Source organism: Nicotiana tomentosiformis, chromosome 11 (genome assembly GCF_000390325.3).
Source record: "Nicotiana tomentosiformis chromosome 11, ASM39032v3, whole genome shotgun sequence".
NCBI classification, from domain to species: Eukaryota; Viridiplantae; Streptophyta; class Magnoliopsida; order Solanales; family Solanaceae; genus Nicotiana; species Nicotiana tomentosiformis.
The window spans coordinates 85,398,577-85,413,356 of record NC_090822.1 but is presented as its reverse complement, the minus strand read 5'-3'; the positions used below and the strand labels follow the sequence as shown (position 1 = coordinate 85,413,356).

Sequence of the window (14,780 nt, the reverse complement as noted above, 5' to 3'; positions counted from 1 at the left end):
CACCAGTATCCAGAATCCAATGAGCAGTGTTGGGAGAATTCCGAGAAAGCATACATAGCCTTCGCTTCAAAATGGTTATGTGATTTTGAATGACAAATATTTACAGTATGGCCAAATTTTTGACATAACTGACATTGAATTGGCATTTTGGCATGCAACGGAGTCAAGGGACGCCATGGCTGGGAAAAATTTCCATTGCTTTAAAAATTCTGGGAACACCATTGTTGTTGTCCAATAGGAGTAGTTCGCAGACACCATTGAGGCTGGCCAAACTAACGACGAGTTTGCCTGTTGCTATTGTTATTATTATTGACTGTTCACTGTGCAACTTGAATAGCCATGGGAGTTACTGATTTCTTCTTTTCAGCTTGCTTGAGATAAAGTTCATGATATGTGAGCTTGTATGCCAATTCTTCGTATGATATAGGCGAGTCCCTTGATCGAATAATAATACTCAGTGCTTCGTATCCGGGTCCGAGAACGCTCCGTATTTTCACAACTAATTCTTCATTAGAAATGCGAGCACCGGCAGCAACTAACTCATCAGTGATTGTTCGTGATCTCGCTGAACTTTGGCTAGTGCATCTCCAAGACTATAGATCCGGGTTTGAGATCTATTCGCATATGTGGTATGCAAATAATCCCATGCTTCTTTTGAAGTTTTAGAGGAGGCAACATATGGTGCAATAGTGGAATTGAAAGATGCCATTAAGGCATTGCCGATGAGATTATCTTGCTGAAATCAAATTTTGAAATCTGAATTGGCAACATCTTGAGGTGGTGTTATAAATCCATCAAGAAAACCCATCAAGTCAAAGTAATTCATGACCTTTTGAGTTTGAGCTTTCCATGTTGCAAAGTTTGCACCACCAACAAGTTTGATAGGAAGCTGTGCAATTGGGTTGATGTTAATAATATGTGTTTTGGTTGCAACAACATCAATAACTGTGGGAGAGGTATTGTTTTGAAGAACAAAGGGGTTGACTGGATAATTGTTGTTTGGATTAGTGCCTGAAGCAAATGAGTCACCCATTGATTTTTTGGTGGTTTAGAGGGGAGGGAAAAAAAAAGATACTTTGTGAATAAGATGGAGAAGATGATTTTGGAGTCTATACTCGTTTGAGTGTTTGTTGCCCTGATATCATAAATGAGCAGAGTAAAGGGAAAAAGACATGCTGTGTATCGTTTATAATGTGCTCTTTAAATACATGTGAATTGTGTGGGAAGGAATCCCACAATATCAGTAAAAATAACATATAAAAAATCAAAGCTGTAAGAATCAGAAATATACAGTAATGAAATCAAGAATAAAAGATATTGATTTGGTGAATATTCTATCCTAATTTAGCTCTATTAGTTGGAAGCTGGCTATAAAGGTCTACAGTCTGAAGTTCAAATTAATTTCAAGCTTTTAAAGATTTGAAGTTAGGCCCGGTAAATTTTCAACTTCAGTCTCGCATGTCTGATTTTGATTCTGAAGCGTTAAAGTTAAAATACTTTATAAATTTTAACTTAGCAAAGTATGTTGGGTTAACATTTTTAAGACCAACATTTATATTTTAACCTCATTAAAAAAATCTTAGATGTTTTAGCCTTTTGTTATATTTTCTTCTTCTTCTTCTTCTTCTTACCTCTGCATCTTCTTCTTATCCTGCTTTATCCTTCTGCCTTTTCTTCTTCTCCTTTCTCCCTTTTCTTCTTCTTCTTCTTCCAATAAATTATGCACACAAAGCTATACAAAAAAGGTATTAAAATACATGGTATAAAAAGTTAAAACTTCATTACTTATATTATCTATCTTTAATGATTTGAATTGGTTTGGTCGGAGAAACGTAAAAAATATCATTTGTTGGTTTTTGTTTCAGCTTGAAAAAAAAGCTTGTTCAATAAGACCAAATAGGTGTATTAATTTTGAAGGTTTAAGTTGAATCTAACCATTGAAAATCATTGAAATTGATATTAGAAGGCTGTATATCAAACTTTGAGTAATTTGTATTGGTATGGATCGATTTTAAAGCAAAAACATAATGGTAATTTTTTGCAGGACAATTATGGAAATGGTCAGAATTTATGGCTAACTATGACGATTTATCAGGATTTTTGAAAATCAGTTATGGAGATGGTTAGAATTTATAGCCAATTACGACAACTGCAATGATTGTTGCAAGTCAGTTATGACGATGGTCAGAATTTATAGCTAATTGTAAAGAATTCATACAAATCAGTTATAACGATGGTCAAATTTTATAGCCAATTATGATGATTACTAGTTTTTTGCAAATCAATTATCGCGATGGTAAGAATTTATGGCTAGTTATAATAATTGGTTAGAGATTTTGATCATCGACATAAGACAAGAAATTCTGACGAGTGTACTTTAAAATTTTGACATGAGGCTATTCTCTCAAGAATGCTTTTAAAGAGGTCAAAATTCATCGGTGGCACCAAATGATCCTATTTGTGCAAATCACTGGTCCTCTAAGCGGCTATTCACTTGCAACAATAAGAAGCTGAGCTGGCCGGCCCAGTTTCACTATGGTTTAGGGCCTTAGACCAACTTAGGCCAAAATATGGGCCTAAGCCCATCCATTACGAGTTCAAAATCAATAGAAAAACAAACGTATTAAAGGTCTGTTTGGCAAAAGAGGTTTTATATACACACAGAGGAAGAGAACTTTAGAGGTGCCGGTTGATTTTCACTTTCTCTTTCTCTTGGAGAAGAAGTTTTAGTTTTTCCGCTTCAGATTTCGAAAGAAGCAAGCAATAATGGACGTAATCAAGTCGCAGCAAATATCAGCTCGGCCGATTGAGAAAGTGATAGTACATCCGCTGGTACTTCTGAGCATCGTAGACCACTATAATAGAGTTGCGAGAGACACCAGGAAACGTGTTGTTGGGGTTTTGCTTGGGACTTCTTTCAAAGGCACCGTTGATGTTACCAATAGCTATGCAGGTCTCAGATCTATATATTCACTTTTGCCCTTTTATGGAATTTTAAGTTTTTCAGTTGTGTTTTTTAATTACAGAAATAAAAGTTTGTTAGGTTTCGTATGAGTTAACTAGTAAAAGAAAAGTAAGGGCAAACTATGTGAACTACATTGTGAAATAACAATTAGTTTGCTTTTATTTATGGGATTAAGTTTTACTTGATGGGTTTTATGTTTTTTCTTGTGTGGCTCTCTGTGTCATTTCTGATCTTTCCTTTGTATTTGGATAGAATTGACCTGAATAGAGTGAAATTGACGCGAAGATTGTATAGCTGACCTAAACTAGTTAACAATAAAGTAGTTGATTGTTATTTTTTTTCTGTCTCCTGATGGAAATAAAAGTTAATTAGTTTAGGTTTTCTTCTGAGCTAAGTTACGGAAAGAAGATGGGTATTGCTCGAAAAAAGAAAAAGGTAAGAAAAGATCAAAAGAAAAAGGGTAAAGTTCTTGCCTTGAATTAGGTATACGTAATTGATCGTGCATCCAAGGGTGTGACCTAGTAGTCATTGAAGAGGGAGAATAGAACTATGAGGTCTCAAGTTCAAATACTAACGGAGGCAAAAAAACGCTAGTGATTTTTTCCCATCTGCCTAGGCCTTGGTGGTAGAGTTACTTAGTGCTTATGCTGTTAGAGGTAGCATAATAATAGTGGAAGTAGAGGAGATGCGTGCAAGTTGGTACACCATCGTAATAATCAGTGTTTTAAAAGGCGTGGGCATAAGGCGAAGCGTTTTACATTTGGCTCAGCGAGGCGTAAGCCTCACAGGTATTTAATTTTTAATATTTTATAAAATAATATAATTACAGTAAATATTTATAAACAGGTAAAATTGCATAAAAATTGAAAAAAAGTATAAATATGTGAAAAATATGTATATAGATGTGTTCCATACTCACAAAAAAACTAGTCAAAACAATCTATTATACGCTACTTACAAGCAAAAGTAACTTGAGTCGAAAAGAATAAAGTTTTCTACATGAAGGAACAAAAAGGATGACTAACCTGCAATTTGAACTTTGAACTTGCTCCTGTGAAGGAGAACGTAGTTCTTTTTGTATTTGTAAAAAGAAAAATTGAATATTCATTGCTTTTGGGTGATATTAGCAGACTAGCGGACAAGATAAATAATTGGCAAAAATTATAAATTAGGGCTTCAATCAATAAAAAAGGTTTTGACTTTTAAATTTAATATATTTCAGTTCCTTTTTAAAACTTTTGAGTAATTACAAGTTGACTTTTGAGAATTTGGGTATTATATGAATGACTTATTCAACTAATTTTGTTTTAATTTGAAAAAGTCTCTTGGGCTTGCGCCTCACTACAAAAATGCGCCTCAAACGCCCGGGCGCACGCCCTGAATTAGCCTCTTGAGACTTTAGCCCCACACCATCGCCTCGGAGCATTTTTGGTGCGCTTTGCCTCGGGGTTCGCCCCGAAAACGCCTTTTAAAACACTGGTAATAATAATAATAACTACCTAATCACCGGGAAATTGTAACATGAAATTCAATCTGCCTAGTTATTTTGGGTGAATACATCAAGGAAATAAACTGAAGTGGAGCTAAATATAGTTGAGTTGGCCCTAGAGCCAAGAGGCTTTTGTTTGGTGGTCAATGTTGACTTGGCGTTTAGATGTATGCTTACAATTTAGAGAAATATATGGTTTTTTAAAGAGCGGATCTGTTTTTTCTGTCTGTTGGGAGGTCTTGCCTGGAGCTTGGAAAAGTAATAAGCTTTTGGTTGTCTAGAATGGGAAAGAGAAGCTAGAAGTAATATAAAGTGGCTTCTTTTTAGTTTTTAATGTTTCACATGAATTATGCTACATTTCTGGAAGGAGGAATTGGTGTATTCTTTGTTCTGGTAATTACTTAGATTTGTCGCTTTATTCTTCTTTAGTAGAAAATCATATTTCTGTGTAGGTTTTCTACAACAACAACAACAACCCAGTATAATCCCACTAGTGGGGTATGGGGAGGGTAGTATGTACGCAGACTTTACCCCTACCCTGGGGTAGAGAGGCTGTTTCCGATAGACCCTCGGCTTCCTCCCTCCAAGAACTCCCCACCTTGCTCTTGGGCGACTCGAACTCACAACCTCTTGGTTGGAAGTGGAGGGAGTTACCATTAGAGTAACCCACTAGAAAATCATATTTCTGTATAGGTTTTCTACTGTTTTGGTATACTGCTTGTATACGCGGTTTTTCCCCATCATTAATAAAATTATTACTTCATCAAAAAACTTAGATTTGTCGCTTTATTGTAAAATGTTCTTGCCTCTTTGCAAAGCTTGTCAAGGAAAGACAGAATACTCATGATAAAAGGCTTTTAAAATGTGTGATAATTGGCTTTATATTGTAAATCTTATTCTAGAAAAGTAAGGAAATTTATGTTGGCTTGGGGAAAGATAGAATACGGCTTATCCTATCAACTCCTCAAAATTATTTTTACTGAAGTGAATGAAAATAAGAAAATTCTAAACATACTTTGGTAACTGACACAGTTAAGCTGATTGCTGAATTTTGAGGGAAAGACTGGCATCTAGCTTTCCTGTGGAGATACAGTATCAGTTAGACGGTCTATATAAACTCATACTTAGTGGAATGCCGTTATCACTGTGAAACCAATGCAATATCTTGAGGTTCAAATGAATAACCTTCTTTAGATGGGTTCATTTAGTCACCAATGTGACAAAGTAGTCACTAATACGATAGACCCTTGTGGTCTGGCCCTTCCCTGGACCCCGCGCATAGCGGGAGCTTAGTGCACCGGGCTGCCCTTTTTAGATGGGTTCATTCTGCTGGAATACTTTACCCTTTTCCATGTTTTCTTCTGCCTAAATCAAGAGCTTTGTCCAGCCTTTATCTATTTAACTGTTGTGATTTTACCTAACATCTTTTGTTGTTGCATGCAGTGCCCTTTGAAGAGGATGACAGGGACCCAAGTATCTGGTTTCTTGACCATAACTATCATGAATCAATGTTTTCCATGTTCCGTAGGATAAACGGTATGTTTATTCCGTACGACGTGGTTTTCAGTTCATGATTTTATTTAGAAGTATTATCACCTGTAAGGTTCATACTATTTTTGACTTAATTGTTTCAGCCAAGGAGCATGTTGTTGGCTGGTATAGCACTGGTCCAAAACTTAGGGAAAATGACCTGAACATCCATGGGCTTTTTAATGAGTAAGGACATTACCTTTTTTTTTTTCCGGTTCGGAGATCCTATTTGACCTTTAGTTTTTTGCTATGTTGTTCGGACTCTCCGAAAATGTTGCCGGATGCGTGTCGTATTCTCCAAAAGCAGTGTATTTTTGGAGAATCCGACACGGGTGCGGCAGTATTTTGGAGAGTCCGTGCAACATAGATTTTTTGAGAATTATTTGATCTTTAGTTTGTCAACATGAGAATCTGTCGTGATCGAATATGCCTGGATGCTTTTTTCAAGCTACAAGCTTTACTTATCAAATGAATCTATTAGAGGGAACGGGAAACTACAAAAAGAGAAATTGGGGACAGACTGCTTACATCACAAATGAGGGGTACACCTAAAAAGAAAAGAAATTAATAGACTTGCAGGCAAAAAGCCAATGTCACAGGAAATGGTTGAAATGCGCAAGTCAAACTAGTTTACCTCCCTGTTGATCTTGTACTAGTCACTTGATTGAACAACTTTCCTTGTTGACTTCCCAACCCCCATTAAGGCAATTTAAATAGCATCTTCATGGATGTACAAAACTTTCAACTCAAAACTCCTTTTTGGGGGGATAAGGTACTTTCAACTCTAAACAATTTTTTTTTTTTAAGTCGAATTTCATGGAATTAAATCGCCTTGATGGTGCCAAACTCAAAACAACTTTACACATGATTATTTTCTAATTAGTTTGCAATACTAGATTTGTAAGATAACTTTGTATAGATTTTGATAGTAGTATTAACATTGGCAAAAGAGGTGTTAAGTGTATGTGGGAGTTGTGGCTTGTTCTTTCCCATTTGCTACATTTTAAGGAAGCAACTTATATGCAAAAGTTGGGTAGATGTCTCCAATGGGATATTTTATCTATTGCTAAGAAAGGTTCCCATTATATGAAGGTGGGTATGTGGGGAGTACCATTCCATATGCAATTTTTTAAAAGCCCTCCCGAACTATATCAGTGCCTCACATCCTTTTTTTTTTTGTTATTTTTCGCACCTTATCTAATAGCCTGTTTGGCCAAGCTTCTAAAATCAGTTTATTTTGAGAATTGATTTTTTCAAAAGTACTTTTCAAAAAAGTGATTTTTGGTGATAAGCAATTTGTGTTTGGCTAATTAATTTGAAAAGCACTTTTGAACAGTAATTAGTGTTTGGCCAAATTTTTAAAAACTACATCTAAGTGTGTTTTTCTCAAAAGTGCTTCTCAGAAAAGTGCTTTCGAAGAGAAGCTGCTTTTTTCTGCTTTTCAAAAACTGCTTCTGTTTCTACTCAAAAGCACTTTTTTCCTTCTAAAAGCTTGTCCAAACACCTCACTCTTTGGAAAAAAGCACTTTTGGCCCCAAAAAAAGCTTGGCCAAACAGGCTATAAGTCTTCCAAAAGTCTTTGGAGACTTGCCATGTTGTGATATTTCAATTTTCAGAAAGCTCCATTATTTTTCTCTAAGCTGAACTGCTGTAGGAACAAATAGTAAAAGCCAGAAAACTTTTTGGGTTACTGAAGGCGGTAGTAACATAGACTTCTCTAGTGCTAAAGTAAATAAATTCTGTACATCTTATGAAGAAATGGCTTCCCGTTCTCTTTAGGTTCTATTCAATGTGTCTTTTCTGTTAAGGCCATGTGATTGCTGTATGAATTTTCACGAAAATTTTCATCCTCGTTTTGCTCACTTTTTCACCTGCTATAAGCCCTGCTCTGCGCTGATGCACCTTAATGAGCCAGGTGGCTTACATTAGAGGTATAACTTCTACTCAAAGCTGTCTTCTATGAAGCTACCAAGTTTTATGTTGGTCATCCTAGGAAAAATTATTTCTTGTCTCCTGGATTGATTTTCTCTGAACAAGCTAGTCTTAAGGGCAAGCAAGAACATTGCTAAATCGACCTGCCCAAGCCAAAGAAACCAAAATTCCAGCTATGCTAGCAGTTAAACCTTTCAAAACCAGCCTAAACTGAACTAGCCATGAGATACAGACTACATTGTAAGCAGATATATATATATATATATATATATATATATATATATATATATATATATATATATGATGCAAAGTACGGGGTACAAATTAGAAAGTTGCTTAAAATTGCTCCTCTTTATTTTTTCAAGAGAGTAAATTTCTTTGACTTGTGGCAACGATGTCTTAAGCATTGTATCTTTTGTGCTATAACCTAAATATGCTGCTTATTATTGCTGGTGTTATTGCAGCTATGTCCCCACTCCAGTCTTGGTTATAATTGACGTCCAGCCCAAGGAGCTCGGAATACCAACTAAGGCATACTATGCAGTTGAGGAAGTTAAAGAGGTAACGACTTAGATTAGCAGTTGATTATTTCTAAAAGCGTTTGGTGCTTGTTGACATTCATAAGCTGGTTGTGCTATGAACTTGATGTGCTGGACGGGTAAATTTGCAGAATGCAACTCAAAAAAGCCAGAAGGTGTTTGTGCATGTACCTTCAGAAATTGCTGCTCACGAAGTTGAAGAAATCGGTACAACTTCAAGCTTGTCTTTTTGTTCTGTAATTTACTGTTGTTTTACTTGTAAAATTTTAACTTAAAACTTCTGTTCTTTTTCTTGATTTTGTAAGTAGTTTCCCGATCTTCTCCATTGCAAGTGACATATTCTAATTGACAGGTGTTGAGCACTTGCTAAGGGATGTGAAAGATACTACAATCAGTACTCTTGCAACTGAGGTTTCTTTCTGAACCTTCTTATGAACTTTTTACATTAAAAAAATAGACAATGATAAGTTTGGCTTCTTAACAAGTAGAGGGCAATAAGAACTTTGAACACTTCCAATCCAGGTAACTGGGAAACTGGCAGCTTTGAAGGGATTGGATGCTCGACTTCAAGAGATACGAAGTTATCTAGATCTTGTCATTGATGGGAAGCTTCCTTTGAACCATGAGATTCTATACCATTTGCAGGTTACCATTGCTATAAACTTTCCTTCTCTTTTTCTGACTTCATAGTCAGTCTTTTAGTTGCTGATTTCTATTTTTCTAAAGGTTGTTGATATTGGTAAGGAATTTTTTTTGTAAAAAGTTTAATGAATTTGTAGGTCTAGTTCAAGCAGCTTTCTCTGTTTTTTAAAATACAGTTTTCACTGCTTAAGGACCTTATTTAAACAAATTAAGCTGCTAGATTTTGGAATATCTTGTCCTTGGCTACAAGTTTACTTTAAGAATTTTCTGCATGGCAGTTTGGTTGAACAGACGGCGATTGCTTGTTGCAATCTTCCCGAATCATTCTATGGTGATTTTTCTTTTAGTAATATGTTGGAAATAACTTTAATGCTTTTGGCACTTGTAATATTAGATCGAGTCTATTGCTACCACATGAATTTTAACCTAAAGCGCTGAAATGACTTTTGTTCTGCACTTAAACGAAAGTGTTTCTATCTCTTGATCCGGCAGCTGCTGCCAATGTTTTGTTCATTTTATTGTGGTGCGGATAGTCTGATTTTTAATCAACTCTCCATCCAATTCCAAGATGCTAACATGTTGAACTTGAAAAAACTTCTTGCAGGATGTCTTCAACCTACTGCCAAATCTAAATGTTGCTGAATTAGTTAAAGCATTTTCAGGTAAATTAGCTGGAATGCCATCTCTGTTTCAACAACAGAATCTCTACCATATTATGTTGTCTTTTAACCTTTTGAGTTTCCATTCAATTCCTTCTTGCAGTGAAAACGAATGATATGATGTTGGTCATATACCTATCTTCACTTATCCGAAGTGTAATTGCTCTCCATAACTTGATCAACAACAAGGTACATTTTAATCTGTAGTTTCACTTGTTTGTTTGTCATCAGTTTTAGAAAAAAATCTGTTGTGCAAAGATTAATACTGATCTAAATGAGTGTTTATGACTTATAAATAAATAATAAAAAAGAGAAAGAGAGAGTTCCAGCGACTAGTTCAGTTTGTCAGTGGCACGGCTTTTAGTTTCCACAACAATCAAAGCATATGGTTAGAAACAGATGCAACTGTCAATCTTTCACTGAGTCGTAGCTTCTGCTATTGTCCTGCTTATACCTAGAATGTTGATGTTGTTTCCTGCTACGTTTTAGAGCATATTATATTGTGCATCAAGTGCTTTATCTATTTTCTATAGTAACTGAGGCTTGTGGTATCCATTTCAGATGCTTAACAAGGAACATGAAAAGGCTGAGGATTCAAAGCCTCTTGCAGTGCCAACTCCAGCTGGAAGCTAAGCACTCAGTTCCCCTTCTTCCCCCTTTTGGTCATTCACTGCACAACACTTGCAATTGGAACCTGAATCTGCCCTGTGACAATCTTGCGCGTGGAGGAAATCTCTTAATGTTTTAGCATGTCTTCCGTTAGCATTGTTCCTCCAGATTTTAGAAGTACTTGTCCAATGGGATTTAGATCGACTGACAGAGAACATATATTTTTCTTTGTATTAACTGATCAAACTTCGTCCCTTGTTTCTTTTTCTAAATTCAGTTAAAAAACAGGCTCAACAAGAAGGTACATGTTGGTGTGTCGTGTATGAATTAATCGCTTGGTACCTAAAATAGATGAATGTGACTTCTTAATTGCACTCTCAGCTACTTGTATGTATAGAGAGTTCTTTCGTGCATTAAGTCTCCCCAAGATTGCTAAAATTATGTTTTTCACTTGGGGAAGTAGATGCAAGCTCTTTATTTTGACAGTTGGCTAAATAGATACAAATCATAGGCCTATTTGACCTTAATTCACCATTTCGAACCTTTAGTGAGGCTTTTTATACTGCCCACCTTTATCTCTGAGGTATTGGAGGAGTGGAGTATTGGAGGAGTGAGCGTATATTGCAGACTGACGTTTGGAAAGAGTGAGCATATGTTGTAGACGTTCTTCTGCTTGCATTTTTTAGGACAAAAGTGATATTTCCGTAGTTAACCAAAAGCTATGGAACAACTTAGGTGTGGGGCTTTTGTAGAAATGGAGCTTTTTATCCTTTTTATTAACCGTCGTGAATGGAGAGATCATTACACATGGTATGCTTGATCTGTGTTGCGGAGTATTTTTTTTTTAATTGTTTTTGCTTTACGCCCAAAGCGTCCTTGGGCCTAGGGTCTTCGGAAGCAGCTTCTCTACCTTCACGAGGTAGGGGTAAGATTTGCGCATATACTACCCTTCCCAGATCTCACTTATGAGATTATACATATTGTTGTTGCTTTATGCCCATAGCCTAAATAAAAAAAGCCTTCTTTGTCATTAATTTTGTACGGTCGGCAATTGTGAATTTGTGACCTCTCAAAAGAATTGGTAACTGCATAAAAAATCAGTGCTAATATATTTAAGACTCCTCAATTGACATTGTTCGTGACTTCTCAAGAGAATGGATGACTGCATAAAAATCAAGTGTTAATACATCTACGACTCCTAAATTGGCTAGTTGTAGCACAAGATTATCTTGGACATAGGCCGATGCTTTCATGGTGAATTTCCAATTTTTGAACACAACGTGATAGACGAGAAAAATTGCAACAAAACCAAAGACGAGTGACCTACTTTTAATGGGCAAAGCGAGCTCCTTTACTCAGAATCAACCCCCCACCCAACGTGTGCGCTCATCTGTGCGTTTCACATCTTAATCATCCTTAAATATATGCTCCAAAATTCAAATTTTGGGGTCAATGCTCCCTGCAAATTTTGGCTGTTGTAGCTCTCTTGTAACGAATTCATTACTATGCTGGTAGCACCCCTCATCCCCCAAAAAGGTTTTAACAAACAACAACAACAACAACAACAAACCCAATAGTTTCCCACAAGTGGGTTCTTGGGAGGGTAAGATGTACGCAGTCTTACCCCTAACCCTGGAAGGGCAGAGAGATTATTTCCAATAGACCCTTGGCAAGAGAACGACTAAAAAAAACAGGTAATTGCAACAAGTAGGAATAACAGCAAGATGAAATAAGATCGAATCCTAGAAAATAGTAAAACTCTAGGTAGTAATAGCCATTTATGAATAAAAAATATCATACTAACACTAATGCTAGCGAACTAAGTAAGACAAAGAGAAAAAAAGGTTTTAACAAAAAGAACTAAAAATCACAGGTATTAAAGGCGTATAGAAGTTGAAACTGAAGAACTGCATTCTCCCTAGATTCAATTTAATTACTAACCTACTTAGCTTGCAGCCTCAACAATACGCCTTCATTGACCATGTTTAATCAGGAAATCAACTTTCTTATATATCCATTGATCCAGTAACTTTCTTATCCATCCATTGATCCAATTTACCCCCTTACATTACCAAATTCAGCCTATTACATCTGACTTTATAACTTTTGACTGACCATGCTCATCTTGCACCAATCAATTAAATAATCCTCAAACTAATTAAGTGGTTGATCCAGTAACTTTCTTATCCATCCATTGATCCAATTACTCCTTACATTACCAAATTCAGCCTCTTACCTCTGACTTTATAACTTTTGACTGATCATGCTCATCTTGCACCAATCAATTAAATAATACTCAAACTAATTAAGTGGTTGACATATAACTCATTTGTATCCATCCCCCTCTTTCTAGACCCGCTTTATTCTCAAAGACAGACATTCTGCTATTGTATTTGAATTGTCTAACAATCCCCTTGCATCAGCTATTAATGGAGCAGGATATCTAGATATGTAGGTATATCCATACAGTCTACACTGTTATCGAAATAGAAGATCAGGCTACCAGCAAAATGCTAAAAAAGTTACCGGTATTAAATTTGTAGGGCAAGACCATCATTCACAAGCACTCATATGCTGCATCTTAGAAGCAACCCAAAAATGTCTTTTAACAATGAATATATGTAGAAGAGAGCATGAACATAGCATCACATACAGAAATGAAACCACATAGTAAATGCACTTACCACACAATGTTAAGGTAACTCCAGCACAGAGGGAAGAAGGAAAAAAATGATATAGGTAGAAACATCCAACAACATTCAATCATCTCAAATATTATTCGTTACAAACTTCCTAAAAGATACAGCAGTACAAGCTACTCTTTCTGATATTTCAGGGGCCAGGCCGCCAGGGCGCCTCAGTCAGTTGCCAAGAAAGGTGATGTCTTCCTTGCTAGGACTTGACTCAATTTACATAATGAAGGAAAGAAAAAGAGTAATATAAGTTTCTCTATCACTTATCTTTGGCGGAAACACCATACTTCTCCTGAAGCTTCTGTAACTCTTCCTCCTTCTTCTTCTGGTCAAATTTCTTACTCATCTTCGCTTGCTGGTAATACAGAACTATCAAGTATCTGCCCAATAACAAAAACACCAAATATACATCAAAATAAGTATGTCAGTAGAAAAAAAGAGAAACTCTAGTGTTAAAGAAGCCCTAAATTTCTTGAAAAAGAAGTCCAAGTATAACCATCTAGTATCTGAAAGCACTAGCCTGACTAATCCATATTTGCGTCCGTAGGGCACATTAAAGGGGGAAGCACTCCCTACCACTAGTTTCTCCATTCCTAGGGCTCGAAGAACTCTGGTTAAGGGTGAAATATCTTATCCATCCCACCATAACCCTTGATGGTAGCAAGAATGAATACACATTCATATGCCTGATCCTAACTAGTTTAGAACTGACACCAATTATATGTCAAAATAAATAGGTCTGTACCTCTAGTTATAGAGAACTCCTGATCTCTATTAAAAGCCAATTTACTGATTATTGGAATAAAAACTAGTCAAAATTGAGCACAATGGAAACTAGTATTCATATAGCAGACTCCAACTAGTTCGCCTAGTTGTTGTTATTGTCAAACACTTTTTCTAACCATGAATTCTACATGCACAATTTAGATAGTTTTAATTATAGAAAAATTACTAGTGCAAACTTTATTTTAAAATAAACTAGCGATATCTGACATGGGACCAAAAAATAAATGAGTAAGTGATAGACAGCGAAAAAAAAACCCTAAGTGATAGTCATCCAATCACATTGAAGCAAATAAAATTAACACAAGTGAGATAGACAACAAGAGGTTTTTACCGATTAGCGACATTGAAGCCGGAGAGGTGATCGACGGCGGTTTTAGCATCGTAAATATCCTCGTAGACGATGAAAGCAGTACCACGAGTATCCTTGTTTGTGCCGATGCGAATCTGCCTAATAGCACCGTACTTGCCGAATATATCGTACATCTCCTCGCTCGTTATGTTGAACGGAAGGTTCCGAACGTATAGCACCCTGTTCACCTCCGGCGGTAGCCGTGTATTGCCCTTTCGGAGACTTATCGCCGCCATCTATTCGCCGGAGAAAAATTGAGAGTTTTTGCCTTTAAGGCTTTTACCTAGATTTTTATAGTGTTATTTCAGGTCACTCGACTTTAATTTGGTTTTTGTAAGGAAAAGGAGAAATAGCAAAAACATCCATAAAGTATGGGGTAGGTCTAAAATAGTCCCTTAAAAGTATTTCTAAGCAATTCTGGTATTTTAATTTGTTAAAAGTGAATATTGTTGGACTCCATCAAATATTTAATAAATTCTGATTACTAAATTTAACAGAAACTGTGAAAGAAAAATTAAAATACAATATGTACCTAAATAATTATTAAATAAGTAGTTTATTTGGTTCAATTTTTTTGATTTTTTTAT

General features: G+C 36.0%; 2 protein-coding genes across 2 annotated transcripts; one reads left to right on the top strand and one right to left on the bottom strand.

Annotated features, from left to right (window-relative positions):
- Positions 1-2,640: 2,640 nt before the first annotated feature.
- Positions 2,641-10,734, top strand: LOC104117677 (26S proteasome non-ATPase regulatory subunit 7 homolog A). Its single transcript, XM_009628777.4, has 10 exons — positions 2,641-2,953; positions 5,898-5,990; positions 6,089-6,170; positions 8,381-8,477; positions 8,587-8,662; positions 8,808-8,866; positions 8,978-9,100; positions 9,702-9,759; positions 9,860-9,945; positions 10,318-10,734. The coding sequence occupies exons 1-10, from the start codon at positions 2,767-2,769 to the stop codon at positions 10,387-10,389; spliced, it is 933 nt and encodes a 310-aa protein (XP_009627072.1). The 5' UTR covers positions 2,641-2,766; the 3' UTR covers positions 10,390-10,734.
- A 2,343-nt stretch (positions 10,735-13,077) lies between these two features.
- LOC104117586 (splicing factor 3B subunit 6-like protein) lies at positions 13,078-14,492 on the bottom strand. The gene is made up of 2 exons (XM_009628689.4): positions 14,176-14,492; positions 13,078-13,438 (listed from the first exon to the last, which is right to left on the bottom strand). The coding sequence occupies exons 1-2, from the start codon at positions 14,427-14,429 to the stop codon at positions 13,318-13,320; spliced, it is 375 nt and encodes a 124-aa protein (XP_009626984.1). The 5' UTR covers positions 14,430-14,492; the 3' UTR covers positions 13,078-13,317.
- Between the last annotated feature and the right edge of the window lie 288 nt (positions 14,493-14,780).